This window comes from Tursiops truncatus, chromosome 5 (genome assembly GCF_011762595.2).
Source record: "Tursiops truncatus isolate mTurTru1 chromosome 5, mTurTru1.mat.Y, whole genome shotgun sequence".
Taxonomy (NCBI): domain Eukaryota; kingdom Metazoa; phylum Chordata; class Mammalia; order Artiodactyla; family Delphinidae; genus Tursiops; species Tursiops truncatus.
In genome coordinates this window covers 91,488,958-91,514,972 of record NC_047038.1, presented here as the reverse complement: position 1 = coordinate 91,514,972, position 26,015 = coordinate 91,488,958, and the positions used below count along the sequence as shown (strand labels likewise).

The following is a 26,015-nucleotide window of genomic DNA, read 5'->3' as shown; positions in this document are numbered from 1 at the left end:
GAGCTCTAAAGAAATTTTTGAATGGTACTTTTTAATTTTTAAATGTACAAAAGGGGAAGAAATATAAAAGGAGATTTAAAGGAAAGGAGTTTATATTTTGAAAGATGAATCTTAGGCTCATTTTTTGCATATAGGTAAACCTGATAAATAGCTGTGATACCTATATTTGATTTACCTTAAAAAAATTTTTTTTAAAAAAACAGATCATATCTGAAGATATTGGTGAATTACAGAAGAATCAAACTACAACTATGGCCAAAATTGCACAATACAAGAGGAAACTCATGGACCTTTCCCATAGAACCTTACAGGTAGTAATTTGGACTTTTTTCCAACATTTATAAGACTTGTATACATGATGGAAATGCTAAATATGGATTTTTACAATAGAAAAAAACAGACTAAAAGGAAATAACAATAATAGTCTGAAACTGAAAGTACCAAACTTTCTCATTAAAACCTGGAAGTTGGAGGAGAGATCTTACAGGACTGGGTGAAGGACGTGAAAATATCCTAAAATTAGCATTTTATTGAGAGGGTGGGGGGAAAGCAGTGAAAAAAAAATCATCGTGGTGCAAGAAAAGTATGCATCAGATCATTAATATCTGGTTTTCATAAAAATAGTAGAAAAATACAGCTTTGATTTTGAGTGCTAGAAAAGGGAGTGTAACTGTTAATGAATGAAAAACAATAGAACTTGCAAATTAACAAGAGGAAGTAAAAGAATGAACAGCAACAAAAGTTGAAATTATCATGAAAACAAACATTATATAGCAGAATCAATGGGATACAGCAAAAGCTGCACTCAGAGGACAATTTATAACCTTAAAAAATCTTCATTTTTAAAAGTACAGATGCAAAAAGTAAAGAACTTAGTACTGATCTTAAGTTAGAAAAATACTATCGATAAGCCAACAGAAACCAATAAGAGAGAAATAAAGATAAAGTGAAATAAATTTTAAAAATTAATCATAATAGAAAGATTAAATGGAAAAGCTGTTTCTTTGAAAAAACCATTAAGGGACTTCGCTAGTGGCCCAGTGGCTAAGACTTCCACGCTCCCAATGCAGGGGGCCTGGGTTTGATCCCTGGTCAGGGAACTATATCCCGTATGCTGCAGCTGTGGGTTCGCATGCTGCAACTAAAGATCCTGCACGCTGCAACTAAAAGATCCCACGTGCTGCAACTAAAAGATTCTGCATGCTGCAACTAAGACCTGGCACAGCCAAATAAATAAATAGTTTAAGAAGAAAAAAAGACCATTAAAATGGCAAAACATGAGTCTGAAGAAGGAATAAAAGACTCATCTCATGAGCCTGAAGAAGGTAAAGAAAAATTAGAAGTGAGAAAGGAGACATTATCACAGATATACACAAGAGAATAAGAAAATACTGCAATGGAATTCACAGCAGTAAACTGAGAAGTTAGAGAAAACAGATGATTTTCTAGCAAAATTGATCTACAGAGAAAAATCTTAAATAGACAAATACCATAGAAGCAATTGGGAAAGTTATTAAAGATCAACCATGGAAAAAGCACCAAGGTCAGATAGTGTCATTGCTGAATTTTGTCTAACCATTAAAGAGCTAATTCCAAAGTTACTTTATTTCAGACAAAATGAAAAATATGGATTTTTTTAAACAGTTTGAGATATAATTCATATACCATACAATTCACCTATTTAATGTAATTCAGTGATTTTTAGTATATTCATAGTTTTGTACAACCATCACCACAGTCAGTTTTAGAACATTTTTATCACTCTAAAAACAAACTCCATACCCATTAGCAGCAACTCCCCATTTCATCCCAAACCCCCCCAGCCCTAGGCAACCACTTTCTGTTTGTATGGATTTGCCTCTTCTGGACACTTCATATAAATGAAATCATATGGTATGTGGTATTTTTTGACTGGCTTTCTCTCACATAGCATAATATTTTCAAGGTTCATTCATGTTGTAGCATGTAATAGCACTTCATTCCTTTTTATTGATGAATAATATTTCATTGTATGACTATACAACATTTTAATTTATTCATCAGTTGATAAACATTTTGGTTGTTTCCACTTTTTGGCTAGTATGAATAATGTTGCTATTAACGCTTGTGTACAAGTATTTGTGTGGATTTATGCTTTTGTTTCTCTTGGATGCATAAACCTAGGATAAGAATTGCTTGGTCATGCGGTAACTCTTATGTTCAACTTTTTGAAGAACTACCAAATTGTTTCTCAGAGCAGTGGCAGCATTTTACATCTGTTTTTAGTACCCCAAAACAAAAATTTATAAAGCAGATAATTCTAGTAGAGATGCAAATTATGCTAAGCAAAAGAAGCCAGACTGAAAGGCTACATGTGGTATGATTCCATTTATATGATTCATGCAAAAGGTACAACTGGAGGTGGGTAACAGATCAGTAGTTGCTAGGAGCAGGAGGTAAGGGAGAGGAGGCTACAGGAGGCAGGAGGGAACTTTTTGGGGTGATGGAAATGTTCTGTATCTTGACTGTGGTGATGGGAACTTGTGTTTGTCCAAATACATAGAACTGTCCACCTAAAAAGGGTCAATTTTGTTGTATGTGGATTATACCTCAATAAATCTGACCAAAGAAAACAAATGCAGAAATTCTAAATGAAATATAAGTGAAGAGAATCCAGCTATTTATCAAATTCTAAAGGAATATACTTTGAGTAAGGTTTATTTCAGGAATGGAGGGTTGGTTTTATAACAGGATATCTGTCAACATAATTTATCATAGCAACACATGGAAAATATATGTTTTCATAAATGTAATGAGCAGGGTAGTTAACTAGTATAAAGATTGAAAAGAGATCATCTCTTTTCGCTGATGACATGATTGTATATCTAGAAAACCCAAGGAAATAAACTATAGAATTAATGTGGCAAGATGGCTCAGTATGAGGTAAATGTACAAAAATCAGTGTTTCTTTATACTATTAATGGAAATAGGAAAATATTTCATTCACTATTATGAAAAAACTGTAAAATACTTAGGAATAAATTTGAGGAAAATATACAATCTGAATTAAGGTTTTCACAAATAGAGAGACAGATAAACCATATTCTTGGATGAGAAGACAATATCTACTTTATAAAATTTAAAAATGAATTACAACTTTAAAAAAATTGAAATCTTTCAGTTCATAAATAATTGTTTTGAGAATAGCTGCTGGGGGGAACAAAAAAGATAGTGAAGGGGACTTGCCTTATCCAATTTTAGAACCTATTTAAAGCTCTTGTAATCAAATCAATATGGGATTGGTGTAGGATTGGATGTAAAGATCCATAGAAAAGAACAGACAATCCAGAAATAGACGCACACGTATCTTAATATGACAGAGGTGGTATTTCAATTCAGTGGGTTTATTTAATAAGTAATGCTAGAGTAACTGGCTATCCATCTGGAAAATAAAATTAGACCACTGTATCACACCATATACAAAAATAAGGGGTATTAAAGACTTTAAGAAATTTATGAGGCTGCATGTACAACCTAGGGACTGGAGAGACTTTTAGCTTCTTAGAAAGCCAGAAACTGTAAAACAAAACTGACTATGTAAGAATTAGAAAATTTTGTATAGTAAAAGGTAACAGAAGCCATTTGTCAATAGTAAAGTGATTTCAGAAAAAGAAAAATCTGAATTTGCAAACAGCACTGATTTCAGTTGTAGTGTTTGTATTATACAGAGATCCTATAATTTGACCTAAAAAACCCCAAGTGAAATACGGGCAAAGAATGTATAAAGGCAGTTCACAGAAGAACAGATGCAAAGTAGTTCTTAACCATTAAAAGATGGTCCTTTAACATTCAAGGGGGGAATTCCCTGGTGGTCCAGTGGTTATAACTCTGTGCTTCCACTGCAGGGGGTCCAGGTTTGATCCCTGGTCGGGGAACTAACATCCTGCTAGCCGATCCCACAGGCCAAGTGGCGCGGCCAAAAAAAAAAAAAAAAATACATTCAAGGGAATGTAGGTTTTTAAAAAAATTTGCATGATCTCTTTAATACTCATCAGGAGGATCTTCGGGAAAGCAATCTAGCAGCTTCTAAAGATTGAACACACACACTTTTAAACCCAGCAATCTCATTCCTGGGGATCTATACCAGTAAATAAAGATATATATACAAAAATGTTTATTACAGCATTGTTCATAGTGTCAAGACTAGAAATAAAATATATGCCCCTCAAGAACACTTGAGTTTATTAATAATGCATGAAAATTATGTAGTCATTAAAAGAAACAAATTAATGTAACTTGCCTAATAAAAATGGGCAAACATAATTCAAATCTTGAACTGTTAATGATTCTATTGTTAGTGTATTCAGCTAATTTCTTTCAACAATTGATGTGTAATAAAATTACTTGCATAACTGAAAAGAGATGATTCTATCGTTGTTGGTGGCTTTTCTTTGTATAGGTCCTCATCAAACAGGAAATTCAGAGGAAGAGTGGGTATGCCATCCAAGCTGATGAAGAGCAGTTGCGAGTTCAGCTAGATACAATTCAGTGTGAACTAAATGCCCCTACTCAGTTTAAGGTAAGCACTTATAAGACCATAAAGCTAGAATTTGTTTCAGGTGTATCTGCAGAGAAATGTTACTTGGTCTTCAAAAAGAGGAATTTTGTATACTTGTTTTTTATTAAGTATTTGTTCTTTTTAATCAAAACTTCGTTTCTAATGTAGACTCTTAATCATGATGTTTTGGGCTTGTATTAGTGTTACAAGTAATGTACAAAGGGAGAATTGACACCTTTAATTAGAGTAGTACCTATCCTTTTAAAATAAAACATTCTCTTTTAGAAATGTTGTGAGCAGTTGTAATTCACCTCAGTATTTTTATTTATTTATTTATTTATTTGGTTGTGCCGGGTCTTAGTTGTGGCAGACGGGCTCCTTGGTTGCAGCTTGCTGGCTCCTTAGTTGCAGCAGGCGGGCTCCTTAGTTGTGGCATGCAAACTCTCATTTGCGGCATGCATGTGGGATCTAGTTCCCTGACCAGGGATTGAACCCGGGCCCCCTGCATTGGGAGTGCCGAGTCCTATCCACCGTGACACCAGGGAAGTCCCTCAACTCTGTATTATTTTTAGGGCCGACTGAATGAACTGATGTCCCAGATCAGGATGCAGAATCATTTTGGAGCAGTCAAATCTGAAGAAAGATATTACATAGATGCAGATCTGTTACGAGAAATCAAGCAGGTACGTGTTGCACTAGAGTGACCTTTTAAAAAGGTGAATTCACCCCTTGACATCCATTAGGATGGCTATTATCCAAAAAAAAAAAAAAAAAAAAAAAAACCCAGAAAATAACAAGGGTTTAGAGGATGTGAAGAAAATGGAACCCTCATGCACTGCTAGCAGCAATGTAAAAATGGTGCATGCATCCACTGTGAAAAATGGTTCCTCAAAATATTAAACATAGAATTGCAATATAGTCCAGCAATTCTGCTTCTGGGTGCATACCTAAAAGAATTGAGTGTAGGGACTCAAACAGATGATTTGTATAGCCATGTTCATAGAAGCGTTATTCACAGTAGCCAAAGTGGGAGCAATCCAAGTGTCCATAGGTGGATGAATAAACAAAATATGGCATATATACAATGGAGTATTAGCCTTAAAAAGGAAGGAAATTCTCACATGCACACACTACATGGGTGAATTTTGAAGACATTATGTGAAATAAGCCAGTTTAAGAGGACAAAAGTTGTATGATTCCACTTATATGGGGTACCTAGAGTAGTCCAATTCATAGAGGGTAGAATGGTAGTTGCCAGGGGCTGAGGGGAAGGGGAATGGGGAGCTAGTGTTTAATGGGTACAGAATTTCAGTTTGAGAAGATGAAAAAGTTCAACAGATAGATGGTAGTGATTGTTGCACAACATGATTTACTCAGTGCTGCTGGACTGGACATAAAATGGTTAAAATGGACATGATATGTATATTTTCCCACCAAAAGGAAGTTAATCGTTCTCTTCCCCTGTCCCCCACATCGATGAATTCTGAGGTAATACAGACAACCGAAGTACCCTAGACCCTGCTGCCGTGTGTGGGCAGCGGCAGCAGCACCTGGGGGGTCGTTAGAAATGCAGACGCTCAGTCCGTACTCTAGACTCCGAAAGCTACATTTTTCAAGATCACAGAGTGATTTGTATGCACAAAGTCTGAGAAGTAACTGCTCTGTATCACATATTCCCAACTTACATGATGCCACATATCAATTATAAATATGTAGAGTTACTGATCCCGTCAGCCCTCAGGGGACCTGGGTGTAGGCTGGGGTAGCCGAAACCTCCAACCACTTGTCTACGGCTCACTTTCTATGAAGTTGGGACGTACTGCTCTAGCTTAGTTTCATTAGTATAAACATAGATCGGTTTAATAAAAGCTATCCAGCCATCAGCTGTGTCTAAAAAAATATATTAAGACGGTAAACTTTGTGGAACCTATTAGGTAGGATTAATTGGCGTGGCAGGTTGGTATGACCCTGAGGATTTTAGGTAGTTATAAATGTCATCAACAGATATTGCCATTATATGCAACTAAAAATTAGTTTGGCTTCTGGATCTCGAAAAGTATACATACACTTGATTATATTCATATTTACAATAAAACTAACTGAGAAAGATTCCAGCATATTGGAATAAAGAACTATATAAAAGAGTTTATGCAGTAAAATTGGGAATAATATAAACACCTACCTAAGATGATGAAAAGCAGTATATTGTTTTGGAATTGAAGCATCATGGCTCATTACCTGTATCTCAGTTTTTTTATCTGTAGAGAAGAGGTAATAATGGTACTCCCAAAGTGTGTGCTCAAAGGGATTTTAAAAGAGTTAATACCCATGAAACTCTTCAAGCTGCCTTAACATCTGGGAAGGACTCTTTAAAATGCTAGCAATTGTAGTTATATCACTATTATCATCAGTTTGTACTTCAAAACATGGAAATCCTCAGTTTTCAGAATGATTATTTTGCTAGTCATCTATATTTGAGTACCTTCTTGCATTATTTTAATATACCTTTGTTTTTTATCAAAGGTTGATAAAAGGAACCTTTAAAACTCTGCATCTTTTGTAAAATTTCTGTTACAGATATTGTTCATTGTATATTTGATTTTATTGCTTTTTACAGTAGTATTTTACTGTATTTAAAAGTATTAGCAAAACATATAGTACAAGTGTTTAAACATGCAGATAATGAGAGCAGCCACTAAGTGCTGTGTTGCTGGTAAAATAGTGAAAAATAGCCTTTTTCCTGTGAGTAGCGTGCAGTTTAATAAATACATTGATATTTTTTAAATTCCTTCTAGCATTTGAAACAACAACAGGAAGGCCTTAGCCACTTGATTAGCATCATAAAAGATGACTTAGAAGATATCAAGTTGGTAGAACATGGATTGAATGAAACCATCCACATCAGAGGTGGTGTCTTCAGTTGACAGTTCACAAACTTGTGTTAAAGGTTTGTGAAATACATTTTCTTGTTATATCAGACCTTCCTTAAGAATGAAACTGACCACGTGGAGGGGAAAAGAAAGAAAACAACCCTCTCTCCTGACTTGGTTTTTGAGAAGGTTCCTGACAAATTATTATTCATCAAATCTGAAATAACTGTCACATCACTGCTCTTCAGAGATAGCCTTTGAAAGATTTACATCTAAAAGCTGTAATTACTTTAAAAAAGAAGTACATAATTACCAAAAATATTTCCTATTGTATATTTTTACAACAGCATTCTTCTTAAAAATAATCATTGTTTAATGATTATTCTCCATTGAGCCTGTACTCTGCTCTCCATAGCAAGTAAATAGGAAATGTCTACTTTGCACATAACAAACTGTATAATTACTTGGCTGTTGGAGATTTGTACTTCAGAATGTAAATGTATGTCAGTTTTTATATTTGTGAATTCATCTGTGGGAGGAGTAAAGAAAATCCAAGAGTATTTAATGATTAATGTGGTTTTCTTTTCATTCTATAAAGATTTGAAAATATATTTTTATATTATTTTACTTATTTGGAATTTACAGAACACACCTAAGCAATTAGGATATAACAAAATTACATTTTATCATTTTTACAACTTTTTTTAAACCTTTTATTTCTAAAAAAGATGAAAAGTTATAAATAAATTCTTGATTATAATTACTTTTATATAATTCTGTCTGGTGCTTTATTTGGCTCTGGGAGAATGGCCATTCATGTCCACACAAATACTAAATCATAATCACAGCTCAAGAATTTCAGTTTTAACCTGGCTTTAAGTCTGACTTTACCCTCTAAGGAAAGTATATCAGTACTGATATATTTTGACTAGGGTACAGCAAATAAAAATTACTTCCTATATCATCCAGGATAAAGAATTCTCTAATACATCATTAGTATCTGAAAACACTGGAAAATGTGAATTAGACATGATAATGTGCAATAGTGATTCTTTAACAACTAGATAATTTTAAACAATTTTTCTGACTACAAACTGCACACCTGGGCTGCATCATTTTGGCCCCTCTTGGAATGCTTTAACTCTGCATTTCTGCCTAATGCTTTGTCTTATGATGAGAGGTGTTAAAAGAAACAGCCCCATGAACCGTGCCACTGTGTTTATTATGAGGATGGCAAGGAGTAAGGAGTGTGATGCACTGTACATCCACAGGCCTCCCTCTGAGATCCCACTGAAGGAATCTGTCAGGATGCAGACTAGCTAGCTAACAGTTGTGTAGGAGACACAAACAAGGTTCACGGGGCTGTTTCTTATAACACCTCTCATCTTTCTCATCCATGTAGCCGAATGTGGAAGGAGTTTGCCCCTCTTCTGCACACCCGCTCACTGTAGGAAGAGCTGGTGATCTAATAGATGAGACCTGTTACTCATTGAGCCACATTCTCTGTTGGGCAGATGGCTAATCATGCATAGCATGCTTACTTCTCTAGCCTTTCATTTTTGTCCTCTCGTATGTTAGGTTTCTAATTTCACAAGCCCTAGATAGGGCGCGGGGTCTGCCTTTTAAAGACAGGCCCAGTTAGCCTCCTAAGTTTTGATCCTGCTGGTGACTACATGTGTAAGGCAAGGCCTGTGGTCCTTGTTCATGTAGCTGGTTAGATAACTGGACTTGGTCTGTACCTGAGTTGTGTTCCAAGCAACTGATAACCAAGTTCTAGATTTGGGTGGAAATGAGAAGAAAAGACCAACCTTGGCCTCTGGACTAAGTTGTGTTCTCCAGCACAATTTATAGACGTTCTGTGAACTGGTTCTTGTGGTAAGTCCACTCAAAATTCTGAACATGAAGAGAGGTAAATGGTAGAATTAAAGCACACTGAACCCCTAACAAACACCTAGTTGAGCTTTCATGTAGTTTTTCTGAATCTCTGAAAGTGGCCTTAAGTCCTTTTTTGAAACACTGGCAGTGTAAACAAGTGTCAGTTACCAAAGCCCATGCCTAAATCAATTACTTTTCAACCACCACAATACCTGGGGTAAAAGACTACTGTACTGTACTCATTTTCCTTGCTTATTGAGCCCACATATTCATTCAGTACTGTCTGCCTTCCTGGGTTAACATGAGGTTCAAGTTAGGGACTACGTATGTGAAATACTTGGTAAACTGTTGTGTTTATAACAATATAAGGTGTTCATATATAGAAGGAAAATGAAGAGACTGAAAGAATACACTATTTGAATAGAAGTCAAAGTTTGATCCTTTAAAGATAAGTAGAACACCTTTAAATTCTAATTAGGAATTAAATTCAGGTTAACCATTAGCATTACTGACATTTTAATATCTAGCAATTCTACTGAAATTATAGCTAATAATTTTAAAGTCTTATTGAATTAAATCAAAAGTATACAGTTTTTTGCAATCGTAAGATTAATATAGAAATAAGTGAAAAATGAATTCTGTGACATCTGGGTCAGCTACCTGTGTAGGGCGCGGTCAGCTAACTGCTACGCGGCAGGAAGCTGAAATCTGAGTCATCCTTCCTGTGGCCACTGCGCTTGCGCTAAGTAGCGACCTATCCGATGCTGGCTCACAAATCGCACCATCGGCGAAAGCCAATCACAGAGCGACACATGTTCTTAATCCCTATATAAGCAGACTGCTATAGGATTGCGGGGTCTTCCTTCCATCTTTCTTCAACCAAGCTGTGCTCCAATAAAGTGTGATACGAGAAGAATCTTGCGTGTGGCGGCTCGTTATTCTGCCGGTCAGAAACGGCTCGCCGCAAGTGGTGCCGAAACCCGGGAACTTCGCGCCCTGCATGGAGGACCGATTCAGAACTCGACACACGGAGTGAACCGTCGGATCAAGATCCGATCTGGGTGCCATCAAGACTGACGAGAATTGTTGAAGAAAACTTCAGAGAAGATGCTGAGCTGGATGTTCCTGATGATTCTTAATCGAAGTCTTTGTATTAGTTGGAATTCCACAAAGGATTATTCAAATTGTGCTTAATCGAAGTCTTTGTATTAGTTGGAATTCCACAAAGGATTATTCAAATTGTGCAACTGAGTGCTGCCGGGCTGGAGCCCGTTGCCTTTGGAGATTTTGCCTTTTGGCTCTCTTCTGCCTTTTCCTTCTTTGGGGAGTGGGTGGGGGTAGGAATCTTTGGAGTCTGCTGTGTATTTGGGATTATGCTGTGTCTCTGGTTGGTCTGTCGTGTGCGCATCAGGGCACATCGAGATAGGGTCCTGCTCACTCAGGCACTTCTGGCTATTAATGAAGGAGATTCGCCCGCAGCCTGGCTCTCCACCCTGAATAATTCGAAATGATTGCCCTTGCACAGAGAGGCCTTGTTGCCATTGCACCTCTATAGGGAGTCATCCATTGTCCTGATTGCCCTTGCACAGAGAGGCCTTGTTGCCATTGCACCTCTATAGGGAGTCATCCATTGTCCTGATTGCCCTTGCACAGAGAGGCCTTGTTGCCATTGCACCTCTATAGGGAGTCAGCCATTGTCCTGATTGCCCTTGCACAGAGAGGCCTTGTTGCCATTGCACCTCTATAGGGAATCAGCCATTATTCTGAGTCAGCCTTTGCACCCTGCAGCCCTTGTTGGCATTGCACGCAGGAAGGTGTCTCAGACATGCCAACGGAAAACTGCCCTCGAACAGTGAGCACATCATGAGGTGAACACTTGTACGGGCTACATTCCGCTTGGTGTTCTAATAAATAAAAAAGGGGGAGATGTAGGGCGCGGTCAGCTAACTGCTACGCGGCAGGAAGCTGAAATCTGAGTCATCCTTCCTGTGGCCACTGCGCTTGCGCTAAGTAGCGACCTATCCGATGCTGGCTCACAAATCGCACCATCGGCGAAAGCCAATCACAGAGCGACACATGTTCTTAATCCCTATATAAGCAGACTGCTATAGGATTGCGGGGTCTTCCTTCCATCTTTCTTCAACCAAGCTGTGCTCCAATAAAGTGTGATACGAGAAGAATCTTGCGTGTGGCGGCTCGTTATTCTGCCGGTCAGAAACGGCTCGCCGCATACCTGAATTTGTTAATTACATTAATATGTAATTCTCATTTTATCGAATGACTTTGGCCAACAAGTGAAAAATACATCACTCCTTTTGATGATTTCTGTGGGATGCCTGTAGCATATTTCAAGTAATAAAGAATGTATCAAAAAGCTAGTCTGTCTTGAAACTTGTTTACCTTGAAATTATCAGAATCTCAGTGTTTGAAAGTATTGAAGCACAAACATCTCTGGTACCGTTCTGTACTAAAGCACTCGAGTCTAATAAATAAATAAATCAGCGCCCCCGCCCCCCAAAAATTAAAAAGAATGTATCAGACTACAGAGCAACAGAGATTTAGAGCAGAAACACTGATTAAAATGATGAATGTCCCAAACGGTGGAAGGAGCATTTTGCCAGATGATGCGGAGGTATGGATTTTGGGACCTGGAACTGGACCTGGAGCTGGAGCTGTTAATGAGAAGACATAGTCATTGACACATGTCATTTTTAGTATCAAGTTTCATCCACCTACACCATATATCCTGAATATGTGAACATCCAGGTTGAGTTTTACATGAAGTAATTCTAACCAGGACAACTGTAAAATAAATATAGTTCATTACAGATTTGGGGCTATATTTTCATATATATCATCAGGGTGTGCTGATCTAGGTTTTATCTAAGATTTCACAGGCTTTTTAGTATCTATGTAGACAAGGTAGTTTTTTTGTTCAAGTTCTCTAGAATTTCTTGGCAATTTAAAATTTTCATTTTCTGTATATGCAAGATGAAGTTAAATTCTGTGTCTTTTCTATTTCAAGATAGTATATTTCATATGCATATTCTACCAATATACAGTGTAATATTTTACAGTGTAAAAAATTGCATTTTTTAAACAGCCCTGCAAGCTGATAAAAAAATTTTTTTCCCTCTATACATAAAACACTACTCTGGAGAAAACTGCTTCCCTTTCACCTGAACTAGTGGAGAGAGGTACAGTGGAGTCCAGCCATCTCAGGATGGTCTGTTTCACACTGCCCTTAACTCAGATATCTGACTTCTGGCTGTGTTTTGGTTTAGACTGTACAAGGGAAGACTGATTGGAAATATCCAAATGGGATCACCACTCACCTAAGTGAAACCAAGAGAAATAACTAGTAAATGTTATAAAAACCTTCAACTCATAAATTTACTTGCCATGATTATAAACGTGCAGTTATATGTATACAGATGGGGAAAATGGACAAGCAGATGCACTCATGCATTAGTTTGTTACTAGAGAGCAGTGGTTCTCAAGGGGGCTGCATTGCCCCCTAAAGCAGTTTGGAAATTTGTCAGAGTATATTTTTGATTGTCACGGCACTGGGGTGGAAGTAGAGGGCTAGTATCCTGCAGTGCTCTCGACAGTCTTGCACAAGGAAAAATCGACCCACTTGCACATAAATTTCAAATGTACTGCTAGACATATATATGTTAAAAACCTATTTATAATGCTCAAACCCAGAACCTAAGTTTTACATATATGCAAAATATTTTGGGGTAGTTTTAATAAACACTGGTTTCTATTCTAGTGCCCCTGGTATTTCTTCACTTTCATTTTCTTATATTTGTAAAGAATAGCTTCCAGTCCTCTCTCTTAAATCCAGATTTCTCTGTGTAAATAAATACAATCTACTTCATGACATCTAGAATAATCTAGGCATTTACATATTGAAATGTATATAATTTTGTTATATAGTTAGGACATTATATTGATTTTCTTATGGTGCAAGTGGGACTTATTTATGAATCTTATTTCAGGATACCTTTATAAAATATTTGTTCTAAAAAGAGAGAATTGGGTTGCAGGGTTGAGAACCATTGCTCGAAAAAGTACAGTCTATATACATAGTTGAAAATGAGTGCTTAAGAAGCAAAATCAAGTTGCCCCCCCCATTTGCACATACAAGCATTTGGATATGACATTATACGTTATATATGATGCTTTAAACTCTTGAGATTTTGTTCCTTTTATTGAGAGAAAATAAATTTCTCAGTTTTTCTGTATTGCAGAAACAGACATTTATCAACTAAGGAAATGAGATATTTCTTACCAGGACTGTCGATATCTTGACTTTTGTCTTCTAAAATATAAACAGATTTTGAGTTAACTGCATTGTACACAGATTTATCCCAAAGAGAAAAATGTGATTAAATGATTAAGCTAATTTGGTGATCTCTGCGTGTGGGACTGAGGGGCAGGGCATTAGTTTTAGAGGTATAGGTGGGACTGGGGGAAGGGTTCAGTGTTTAAACATTTGCATGCTTTGAAATTTTTTACCGTGTGTGTGTGTGTGTGTGTGTGTGTGTGTGTGTGTGTGTTTCCATTAAAAGAAAGGTTAAACTTTGTTAAAAAAGAAAAGTCTTTTTTCTACATATTGAACTCAGATTCCCAAGCACAACCATAACACTAATCATTTATTGAATGCTTACTGTGTGTCACGCATTGACCAAATGCTTTATGTACATTATTACCTTTACTTGTTACACTCCTAGTAGGTAGTAGAGTTATCCATATTATACAGAAGTTCCCCCAAACTTGCATAAAATCACAGAGGTAATCAGTGGTAGCAATGCCTGCTTTCAAACCCTCTGCTCTTACTTACTATGCTATTCTAACTCCATCTGCTCTTACTTACTATGCTATTCTAACTCCAAGTGTGTTAGCATTGAAATATTACAATATTGTCATATTCTGACGGCTTTGAAGCCAAATGCCAATTCTAGGAGCCCAGGTTAGAGGTGTATTTTCTATAACTACATCTAGCTGGAAGACAAGTGTCATGTGACAGAAAATGAACAAAACTTGAAAAGTTTGGGTCTTGACTGTCTCATCCTAGCCTTTGACAGGTTCCTTAACTTCCCATATTCCATGTTTCCATCTCTGAAACGGTGATAACAATATTTCTTTTATTGGATTATATGAGATCCTGTGTAAATGTTTTGACACCACTTTTTAAAAAGCCTGCACGACACAGAGCTTTCTAGGAGAGGGCACAATACAAAACAGTCCCAGCAAAACTGAGTGGCCTATTCGTTGGAGGACATAGAAAGGGCACAGAATGGATGGCGCTACACTGTACGGTTCTCACACACACCTCTTTGATGATGCTATTCCTGTAACCACAGATTCTCTCACAGTAGCCTGCGCACCCTGGGAAGCCTCCTGTCCCATTCTGGAATAGACAGGCGCAGCGGGAAGCCAACTGTCCCAGTTTCAGGTCAACTGCCTTTTTCTCTGCCTGACCCAGGGAACCGTAATAGCAGTCTGCTGCACACACTGAAGGGAGTTCTCAACATTTCCCCCTCTGGCTTGCAGCCTGGGGTGTCAGAAGCTGTGCAGCTCAAGTGTCCTCTCCCCATCCCCCTTTAGACGGAGCTAACTGAACGATTATGGTAAAGGACTCAGAACCCCATGGTGCCTCCGCCCCCAGAAAAGAATTTATTACCAGGTTTTTCACCCGGTTGTAACATTTTTATTCCCAAATAAAAAAAAGATTTTCAGATAATAATAAAGGCATCTACCATTTACTCCTATTTTAAAGCACCATTCATTTTGCCGGTACTTTTATCTCATTAGGACTTTAATCAGTCTTGCAAGACAGAAATTTTCTTCATTGTACAGACATGGGAGCAGAGGTGCAGAAAAGTGAAATAAAGTTACCTCTACACAAAGTTAACCAGAGGAAAACGGCAGAGGAGAGACTTCATGAAGTTGGGTCTGTCTGTCCACACAGACCAGACCGTGTTCACCCTCCACATGCTGCTCAGCAGCTGCCTGTCAGGCAGCCGGGGCGCCTACTAAGGTGCCAGCGAGAGTACTATGCAAACTCAGGTCCCGCGAGCTGAAGAGATGTAGACACGCGAAGTGTGTCATCAGTGTCATTAGAGGTTCACTTCAAAGTCGCGGCCAAATAAGTCCAACAGTTCCAATCTGGGTGATATAAAAGTATTGCTGGAACCTCTCTCTCCGGGTCTGCCAAGTGCTTTAGATCATGAACTGGGAACGGCTGTTTCTGTACACAGCACACATTATCCAAAGGCAGCAATGTGAGGCAAACTCAGTACTGTGCGGATGGATGTCATTTAGCAGATGCCAACAATCTAATTTCCTTAACAGATGATCATTCCATAATAACAGAACCTAACACAAATTATTTGCAAAACACGACATGAGCTCGGAAGCAGGATTGAACCATTAGATAGGGGCTTGCGCCCTGAGATTTTGTGTTTTTATAGTCCTTACAGATATCCCTATAAGGTAACATGACATGTGTTAGCCACCTGTGAAAGACGACAATTCTGAGGCCTAGACAAGTCTTATTATTGTCCATAGCTCTCTGGTAAAATATTAGATAATGTCCACTTTTTTTTTTTAACTTCTTCTTGTCTCAGGAAAAAAATTAAGTTTGAGGGCCGTTTCATTTTTTTCCTCCCCTGTAAGCGTGAGTTCTGAGGCCCTTTTGACTTGACAGGGATCATACTGTTCAGTTTCTCTGGCCACAGAAACTCAAGGCCCCACCCTCAGCAACAGCCTCATACTTTTAAAATACCTGCTTTCATGGTTATATCTTGAAGGTAGGTTAAATGTGTCATGATAAGTATACTGGAAAAACACTAGAGGAACCACAAGTTTTAAGAAACAGGTACTTGGTCATAAGGTAAGAGACTTGGGTCCTTCACTCACTCACGTGATCTTGTTGTGCAAAGTACTTAGCCTCCCTTGCGTATCTAATGGTGACAATTATATCTATGCTCCCCGGATTGGCAGCTTCCTCTCCAGCATGCCTAACATTGCTTACCAGGTAGTGAAAAAGGTTCTGGAGTTTTCATTCCTACGTGAGAAAGAAATTTTCAGTGACTTGCAGTTTGTTCCAGTGAGTACAATTTCCAAACTCCTCGTCTCATGAACTCAAGAGATACAAGCACCAAAGGTCCCACTGCACTGTAGTTTCTGGCTTTTTACTTAAAAGTTCTGGCTACATGAACCCTCACTGTGCAAATCCATGCCAAACTCAGAGGAGCCTTCTGCCATGGTGCCTCATTAAGTCTGCCTCTATGCCAGGAGAGTACTATGCTTAGTTACCTGGCGATCCTAGATGCTGAGATGTTATTAGCCAAAGCTAACAGTTAGCTTTTGCATGAAGTTGAAGTTTCTTTTGAGTACCTTTAGCTATAGAATCTAAGGCTGGACTGCATGCATCCAGGTCCCAGCAGCCTTGCCCTCAGCCATGCCCCCAGCACAGCTAACTTTCCTGCTCCAGGAAGGCATGAACACTAGGGAGGAAAGGTACTTTTCTACTCTCTTCCCCAGCTAAATCTTTGTAGAATGACTGGTAGGCGGCAGTAAGCGAAATATTAATGAATAATAATCTCATGACAATATTCTCTTTAATACACGGGGGGATCCTTCTCTTCTCATACTTTGGCCAAGAAAGTAAACAAAGCTGTCTTACCAGGTATTTGGGTGGCTTCTTGGCTCTTCACACCTGAAGACAGAAATGAATATTGGTTAGTGTTAATCAACTATCTTGCATTGTTAATGCTCCCTTTGGTCTATACCTCCCCCATCTTCAATCCCACTTCCCTCCCAAAAAAAGGAAAAAGAAAACAGTAACAACAAAAACACCTTTCAATTGCTCTTCATTCTCTAACTGGACAAAGCCCAGACTCCTTATGGTGGAGTTCAAGAACTTCATTATCTGACCAACCTTATCTTCATAAGGCAGTCAGTCCCAGTACGTCGGTTTTTAAATGAAATAGTGCTGGGTCTAAGACTCTGCTTGGTTTAGCTCTATTGTCATTATAGTTATTAGCTCTGTGATTGCGCAGGCTTAATCCCTCTGACCTTCATTTCCTTATTTACACAAAAGAAATACCTTGTAGGTTTGTAGTAAGTGGTGATTAAAGGTGATACATTATAAAACTGTTCAGTACATTACTGCATGGAACATAATAATCTCTCAATAATTAGAGTCCCTCTGTTTTGACTTAACTTATTCCTCAAACTCTCCATGTCCAGTAACGTCCTTAGTTCTAGGAGTCCTCATGCCTCCTTCTAATCTTGTAGCTAGTCTCTGAGAGTAAGTAGAAGATCACTTACCAGGTAAGACTGTGGACTCCTGGCTTTTCATTCCTGAAGATGAGAATAGGAAACATTTAGTGATAAACGCAGTAAGCTTGAAAATTTAACCTTATATTTATATAGCTATTTACAGTGGAAAACTCTAAAAGCTTTGAGAGATGACCCACTCTCAAAGCTGTTAGAGTTTGGGGGAAAAGGGAAAGAGATTTAACCCACTGGTGCCTAACTTACTGTGAGAACTATGGCTAGTGATCCAGGCACTCTCCTAGATTAAGCAAAATATCTCTTGTTGATTTTTTTTTAGACTCTGACCTACATTTGTCATGATTTATTTTTAAAAATGAAACTTTCATAATCCCAGATATCAGAGCTATTCAGTCTTAATATTTTGGTATATTTCCTGTCTCTTTGCTATATATATATATATATATATATATATATATATATATGTACATGCTCATATACATTTTTTACTATTTTTCTCAGTTTTATTGAGATATAATTGACATAAAACACTGTATAAGTTTATGGTATACAGCATAATGACTTGAGTTACATATATTGTGACAGGATTACCACAATAAGTTTAATTAACATCCGGCATCTCATACAGATACCAAAAAAAAAAAGGAAAAAATGTTTTTTTTTCCTTGTGATGAGAACTCGTAGGATCTATTCTCTTAACAGCTTTCAGATACACCACACAGCTGTTAACTATAGTCATGTTGCACATTACATCCCCTGTACTTATTTATCTTATAACTGGAAGTTTGTACCGTTTGACATTTTAAAATAAATTTGATAGTATACTCCATATGCTGTTTTTATCCTATCTTTTAAAAAATTTTTATTGGAGTATAGTTGATTTACAATGTTCTAGTTTCAGGTGTACAGCAAAGTGAATCTGTTATATATATATACATATATCCACTCTTTTTTAGATTCTTTTCCCATATAGGCCATTACAGAGTACTGAGTAGAGTTTGTTTTTATCCTTTTTTTATTGTCACTGTATTATAAGTACTTTCTCATATCTTTAGATATTTTTCAAAAACATGGTTTTTAAATTGGTGAGTGTTTCATAGTATGGATATAATTTATTTAACAATACCCAACTGTTGGATACTAAGGTTATTTATAAATTTTGGCTACCATAACACTGCATAAACATTTCTGTACATATTTTGTACACAAATTTTTATGTTTATTCCCTTAGGACAAATATCTAAAAGTGTTATAGCTAGGTTAAAAGGTATGGACGTTTTTAAGGCTAGTGATACATACTATTGAAATTGTCCTCCAGAAAAGTTCCAACTTATAATCTCACCAGTAATTTATGAGAGTGTTTCTGTCCCAGCACCCTTGAAGAATATCATTTTTAAGAAAGACAAAAAAAATTGGGGAATGAGTCATACTTTGGAATATACTAAATAATCAGACGGATATAGCTAATAGCATTTGTTACTCAGATTGCTAGAAACAGAAATATATATACATATATAAAATCATTTTAATTTAGGAAAAAATGCCATTTTTTATGCTCCTGATGAACACCCTAGGTTACAGAGTTTGTGGAATAATTAGTCACACCTTCCTCTATCCATGTAACAGCTAGCCTAAAGCAGAAGATAGTAAATTCTCTAGAACTAGTTTCTTATGTCATGTCTCTAACTGCTCCGCTGGGATGACCTATGGATTGTTAGATAGGAGACAGACAGAGCTGCTGGGTCGTCCTTATAAAGAAGGATATCTGGAACTCAGGAGCGTCTCTTATATACCAAACTAGTAAGCTAATGTGGGTTCTGCCTTCTTCCCACTTTTCCTTACCATGCCCACCTACTCCCACCCTCAGGAAGCTGTCTTACAGATGTAAGCCCCTAGAGTTTATGAAAATGTCTTACCAGGGTCTTCAAGTTTCTGGTTTTTCACACCTAAGTTACAAAAAGAAACTTACCAGTTTTAATGATAGAACAAAGTAATTGGGAGTTACCACAGTTGGAGCAGAACTATTTTCAGGTAATTATGGCCATAAAGATGCACCTGATATATCCAGTAAGCTAATGCTACTAAATTTAAGTGTCAGCCACAGTCTAAATGCACCTTGGCTAATTGGGCTGGAACATTCCTCTGGACCCTCCTACTAAGAGAAACTGTTATACACAGTAAGTCTCCTAGCGATCTCCACAAGCTAGAAAAATGTCTGTCTTGAAGAGTCAGCTGAAGTCCCTGTGAAGTGACCAGTAAAACTTGTGGCTGCCCTGCCAATAAGAAGTGTTACTAAGCAAGTCCTCAGGGGCATGAAATGCTTCACACAAGGACAGGAAATATCTTGCAAACGTCAGGTAAACTGCATACTTAAGGGAAGGCCAGATACTTTTCTCTCTTCAATAAAGAAAAACTTATTGTAGCTACATGGGCCAAATACATAACAAGGAACTTAAATGCAAAGAAGTGATTTGGGTCATATCACCGTAAGTGGAAACTTAGGGGCTGGGGAAAGCGTCTAATCACCCAGATATTTTAGTCAAACGATACCAAACATCACCTTACTTGAAAAAGGCAAATGACTAACTTTTTCTACTTTCATCTGGTTGTTTGGTGTCACACAGGCTAATCTCAATGACTGAGAATACAGCTATACATAAGAGGCCTCAGACCTGGTCAAGAGTGCCTAGCCCTTCAGGTCCGCCCAGCCTTATTCCCTAGAATGGTTCCATATGGTTCAGATCTCCAGAGAGCCAACTCTCTCAGTTGCAAGGGGGTAGATTTCCCCAGAATGGATTCTTTTTTCTGCCGCATATCTGCCAGGTTACTCCTTCATATGCGCAAAGTACTCTTTTTTGTCAGCTAAGAATTGAATTTGCTGAACAGGAAAGAGCTATTAAACATCCATTATTTTTAAAAATAGAGCATACTTACCAGAGTTGTAGACACTGATGTGTTGAAAATATTCTGAAATACAAACATGTTTTCATTACATAGTACTATACTTAGATGTGAATGTCAGGTTCGGTCAAGATACAGGCAAAATATGGCAATATGAGAAATATAAAATTTCAGTCTCAAAAATAAATGGATATAGATTCATTTTAATTACTTTAAGAGGAATTCAAAGAAAAACTAGCCAGGAAGACAGCTAGAAATGGACCCTTATTTTCAAGCTATTTAAATAAATCTTCAAAAGGATCCACCCAAAGCATGCATCAGTCCAAGGCATTTCCTGTCAACTTTGGTTCAGATCTTTTGAGCCTAATTTGATAATGTTGTTCCTGACTACTCTTAGAATTCCTGTTTACCTTCCCAAATCTTCTCCATGGTCCTCTAAGAGAGACTATTTTTGTTATATTCTCCATTTTTCCCTGAGGAAGAGGAAACAGACCACATTACCGTTCTGTCTCCCCAGTCTTTCCCCTGATGAGGGAAGGAATCCTTCATCAGTCTCCCAAATATTACTCCCCAAGATGTCAAAACAAAGGAATACAAGCCTAACTCTGTGCATAGGAGTCATGGAGGGGTATTCAGGAGTCAAAGTCCTGTAATGATAGGCTAGGGTCAGAGTGGCATGGTCCCTGCCTGCAAGGCAAATGCAATGCTTGAGAGAACAGCCACAGGCAAGGCTGGGATAGGCTTAGGGTGGGCTCCTGTACCCTTCCCCTGAAAAGGTAGTAGCAGTAGCACAACTCAGCCTTGAGAAGACAATGGCTGACAGTACGACAGTACAGTGGGGTGGCTCTGAACTATTCCTCTGAGAAATAACACTGATAAAATTCCCATTGCAGAGATAATACTCTAGAGCATATCTTACCCATGTTCTCAACACAATTTGCAGTTTTTAGTCCTGAAACATAAAGATAAAGTTTTATTAGTTAGACACAATCTACCTTAGTAAAGATTTCAAATTGGTCTGTGCCTATTGGTAATCTAATCTGTCAGCTCCTAGTCTATCAGACTCATAATTTAGTGGGAAGCAAATTACATTTTTGTATTCATAGTACAGTCACCAAAGAGCAGTAGCCCTAGATAAAACATCTAACTTTTCCGGAATTCAGTTCCCTTATGTGTATCTTTTATTGGGAGATTGCTTCAAATGACCTCCAGAGTCCCATCCAAAGCTAACACTTTATTTATTGATGTATTTATTTTTAATAGAACTTTATTGGAGTATAATTGCTTCACAATACTGTGTTAGTTTCTGCTGTATAACAAAGTGAAAAGCTATACATATACATATTCCCCATATCCCCTCCCGCTTGAACCTCCCTCCCACCCTCCCTATCCCACCCCTCTAGGTCATCACAGAGCACCGAGCTGATCTCCCTGTGCTATGCGGCTGCTTCCCACTAGCTAACTATTTTACATTTGGTAGTGTATATATGTCGATGCTACTCTCACTTCACCCCAGCTTCCCCCTCTCACCCCGTGTCCTCAAGTCCATTCTCTATGTCTACATCTTTATTCCTGCCCTGCAACTAGGTTCACCAGTACCAATTTTTTTTTGGATTCCATACATATGTGTTAGCATACGATATTTGTTTTTGTCTTTCTGACTTACTTCACTCTGTATGACAGACTCTAGGTCTATCCATCTCACTACAAATAACTCAATTTCGCTCCTTTTTATGACTGAGTAACATTCCATTGTATATATGTGCCACATCTTCTTTATCCATTCATCTGTCGATGGACATTTTCGTAGGCTCCATGCCTTGGCTATTGTAAATAGTGCTGCAATGAACATTTTGGTACATGACTCTTCTTGAATTACGGTTTTCTCAGGGTATATGTCCAGTAGTGGGATTGCTGGGTCACATGGTAGTTCTATTTTTAGTTTTTTAAGGAACCTCCATACTGTTTTCTAGTAGGTTTCTGGTGGCATCTTTAGGATTCTCTATGTATAGTATCCTGTCATCCGTAAACAGTGACAGTTTGCTACTTCTTTTCCAATTTGTATTCTTTTACTTCTTTTTCTTCTCTGATGGCCGTGGCTAGGACTTCCAAAACTATGTTGAATAAGAGTGGTGAGAGTGGACATCCTTGTCTTGTTCCTGATCTTAGAGGAAATGCTTTCAGTTTTTCACCATTGAATATGATGCTTGCTGTGGATTTGCCATATATGGCCTTTTTATGTTGAGGTAGGTTCCCTCTATGCCCATTTTCTGGAGAGTTTTTATCATAAATGGGTGTTGAATTTTGTCAAAAGCGTTTTCTGCATCTATTGAGATGATCATATGGTTTTTATTCCTTAATTTGTTATGGTGGTGTATCACATTGATTTATTGGCGTATATTGAAGAATCCTTGCATCCCTGGGATAAATCCCACTTGATCATGGTGTACGATCCTTTTAATATGTTGTTCGATTCTGTTTGCTAGTATGTTGCTCAGGATTTTTGCATCTATGTTCATCAGTGATATTGGTCTATAATTTTCTTCTTTTGTGATATCTTTGTCTGGTTTTGGTATCAGGGTGATGGTGACTTCGTAGAATGAATTTGGGAGTGTTTCTCCCTCTGCAATTTTTTGGAAGAGTTTGAGAAGGATCAAACTCTTGAGAAGGATCAGTGTTAGCTCTTCTCTAAATGTTTGGTAGAATTCACCTGTGAAGCCAACTGGTCCTGGACTTTTGTTTGCTGGAAGAGCTTTAATTACCGTTTCAATTTCATTACTTGTGATTGATCTGTTTATATTTTCTAATTCTTCCTGGTTCAGTCTTGGAAAATTGTATCTTTCTAAGAATTTGTCCATTTCTTCGTGGCTGTCCATTTTATTGGCATATAGTTGTTTGTAGTAGTCTCTTATAATCCTTTGTATTTCTGCAGTGTCAGTTGTGATTTCTCCTTTTTCATTTCTAATTTTATTGATTTGCATCCTGTTTTTTTCTTGATGAGGCTGGCTAAGGGTTTAACAATTTTGTTTATCTTCTCAAAGATTTTAGATTTTAGTTTTATTGATCTTTGCTATTGTTTTCTTCATTTCTATTTCATTTATTTCTGCTCTGATCTTTATGATTTATTTCCTTCTACTGACTTTGGGTTTTCTTTGTTCTTCTTTCTCTAGATGTTTTAAGTGTAGGGTTAGATTGTTTATTTGAGATTTTTCTTGTTTCTTGAGGTGAGATTGAATGGCTATAAACTTCCTTCTTAGAACTGCTTTTGCTGTGTCCTACAGGTTTGGGGTCATCGTATTTTCATTGTCATTTGATTCTATGTATTTTTTTATTCCTTCTTTGACTTCTTCACTGATCTCTTGGTTGTTTAGCCTCCATGTATTTGTGTTTTTTACAGTTTTTTTCCTGTAATTGATTTCCAATCTCATAGCGTTGTGGTCAGAAAAGATGCTTGATACAATTTCAATTTTCTTAAATTTACGGAGGCTTGATTTGTGACCCAAGATGTGATCTATCCTGGAGAACGTTCCATGAGCATTTGAGAAGAAAGTGTATTCTGCCACTTTCGGGTGGAACGTTCTATAGACATCAATTAAATCTATCTGGTCTATTGTGTCATTTAAAGCTTGTGTTTCCTTACTTATTTTCTGTTTGGGTGATCTGTCCATTGGTGTAAGTAGCATGTTAAAGTCCCCTACTATTATTGTGTTACTGTTGATTTCTCCTTTCATGGTTGTTAGCATTTGCCTCATGTATTGAGGTGCTCCTATGTTGGGTGAATAAACATTTACAATTGTTATATCTTCTTCTTGGATTGACCCTTTGACTGTTAGGTAGTGTCCCTCCTTATCTCTTGTAACAGTCTTTATTTTAAAGTCTATTTTATCTGATACGAGTACTGCTACTCCAGCTTTCTTTTGATTTCCATTTGCATGGAATATCTTTTCCCATCCCTTCACTTTCAGTCTGTATGTGTCCCTAGGTCTGAAGTGGATCTCTTATAGACAGCATATATATGGGTCTTGTTTTTGTATCCATTCAGCCAGTCTGTGTCTTTTGGTTGGGGCATTTAATCCACTTACATTCAAGGTTATTATCAATATGTATGTTCTTATTACCATTTTCTTAATTGTTCTGGGTTTGGTTTTGTGGGTCTTTTTCTTCTCTTGTGTTTCCCGCCTAGAGAAGTTTCTTTGGTGGTGCTGAATTCTCTTAGCTTTTGCTTGTCTGAGAAGTTTCTGATTTCTCCTTTGAATCTGAATGAGATCCTTGCTGGGTAGAGTAATCTTGGTTGTAGGTTTGTCTCTTTCATCACTTTAAGTATATCCTGCCACTCCCTCTGGCCTGTAGAGTTTCTGCTGAAAAATCAGCTGATAACCTTATGGGGATTCCTTTGTATGTTATTTTTTTTGTTTTTCCCTTGCTGCTTTTAATATTTTTTCTTTGAATTTAATTTTTGTTAGTTTGATTAATATGTGTCTTGGTGTGCTTCTCCTAGGGTTCATCCTGTATGGGACTCTCTGTGCTTCCTGGACTTGGGTGACTATTTCCTTTCCCACGTTAGGGAAGTTTTCCACTATAATTTCTTCAAATATTTTCTCAGACCCTTTCTTTTTCTCTTCTTCTTCTGGGACCCCTATACTTTGAATGTTGGTGCGTTTATTGTTTTCCCAGAGGTCTCTGAGATTGTCTTCAATTCTCTTCATTCTTTTTTCTTTATTCTGCTCTTTGGTAGTTATTTCCACCGTTTTGTCCTCCAGCTCACTTATTCATTCTCCTGCCTCTGTTATTCTGTTATTGATTCCTTCTAGTGTATTTTTCATTTCAGTTACTGTGTTGTTCATCATTGTTTGTTTGTTCTTCTAGATTTTGTTAAACATTTCTTGTATTTTCTCAATAGCCTCCATTCTATTTCCGAGATTCTGGATCATCTTTACTATCATTACTCTGAATTCTTTTTCAGGTAGATTGCCTATTTCCTCTTCATTTATTTGGTCTTGTAGGTTTTCACCTTGCTCCTTCATCTGTGACTATTTTTTGCCATCTTTTTTTTTTTTTTTTTAAATGAGTGTGATTGTGTTCCTGTCTTACTGGTTGTATGGCCTGAGGCTTCCAACACTGGAGTTTGTAGGCTGTTGTGTAGAGCTGTGTCTTGGTGCTGAGATGAGGACCTCCGTGAGACCTCACTCTGATGAATATTCTCTGAGGTGTCTGAGGTTTCTGTTATCCCAGTGGTTAGGACTCAGAGCTCCCACCACAGGAGCTGTTGCCCAACCCCCAGCTCATGAACCGAGATCCCACAAGCCACGTGGGGTGGCAAAAAAAAAAAAAAAAAAAAGAGAACAGTAGCAAAGTAAAAAATAAAATTAGACTAGGAAACTAACAGATATGTTAGAAATAATATAAAAATTAAAATATAGATGAAACACCAACCAGAAGGTACAACAGTACCACAATAGTAAAAGAGGGGAGGAGGGAAAAGAAGAAAAGAGCAAAAAAAAAAGGGGTGTAAACGCCTT

General features: G+C 37.5%; 2 protein-coding genes across 5 annotated transcripts in view; one reads left to right on the top strand and one right to left on the bottom strand.

The window, feature by feature from the left end:
* Positions 1-8,181, top strand: part of NUP54 (nucleoporin 54) — a 37,887-nt gene extending 29,706 nt beyond the window's left edge. Inside the window, exons 9-12 of one of the 2 annotated variants that reach the window (XM_033857145.2) lie at positions 204-311; positions 4,439-4,558; positions 5,110-5,220; positions 7,333-8,181. In XM_033857145.2, the coding sequence (XP_033713036.1) occupies positions 204-311; positions 4,439-4,558; positions 5,110-5,220; positions 7,333-7,461 (468 nt within the window). In that variant the 3' untranslated portion in view covers positions 7,462-8,181. The remainder of the gene's footprint in view (positions 1-203; positions 312-4,438; positions 4,559-5,109; positions 5,221-7,332) is intronic. The other variant, XM_033857146.2, reaches the window with a different exon arrangement.
* Positions 7,885-26,015, bottom strand: part of ART3 (ADP-ribosyltransferase 3 (inactive)) — an 85,983-nt gene continuing 67,852 nt past the window's right edge. For 2 of the 3 annotated variants that reach the window (XM_073805362.1, XM_073805361.1), the window contains exons 4-12: positions 21,416-21,448; positions 20,530-20,562; positions 19,512-19,541; positions 17,629-17,661; positions 16,982-17,014; positions 16,328-16,360; positions 13,580-13,609; positions 11,516-11,954; positions 7,885-9,942 (exon numbers count right to left, since the gene is read on the bottom strand). In XM_073805362.1, coding sequence (XP_073661463.1) covers positions 11,818-11,954; positions 13,580-13,609; positions 16,328-16,360; positions 16,982-17,014; positions 17,629-17,661; positions 19,512-19,541; positions 20,530-20,562; positions 21,416-21,448 — 362 coding nt within the window. In that variant the 3' untranslated portion in view covers positions 7,885-9,942; positions 11,516-11,817. The remainder of the gene's footprint in view (positions 9,943-11,515; positions 11,955-13,579; positions 13,610-16,327; positions 16,361-16,981; positions 17,015-17,628; positions 17,662-19,511; positions 19,542-20,529; positions 20,563-21,415; positions 21,449-26,015) is intronic. The other variant, XM_073805363.1, reaches the window with a different exon arrangement.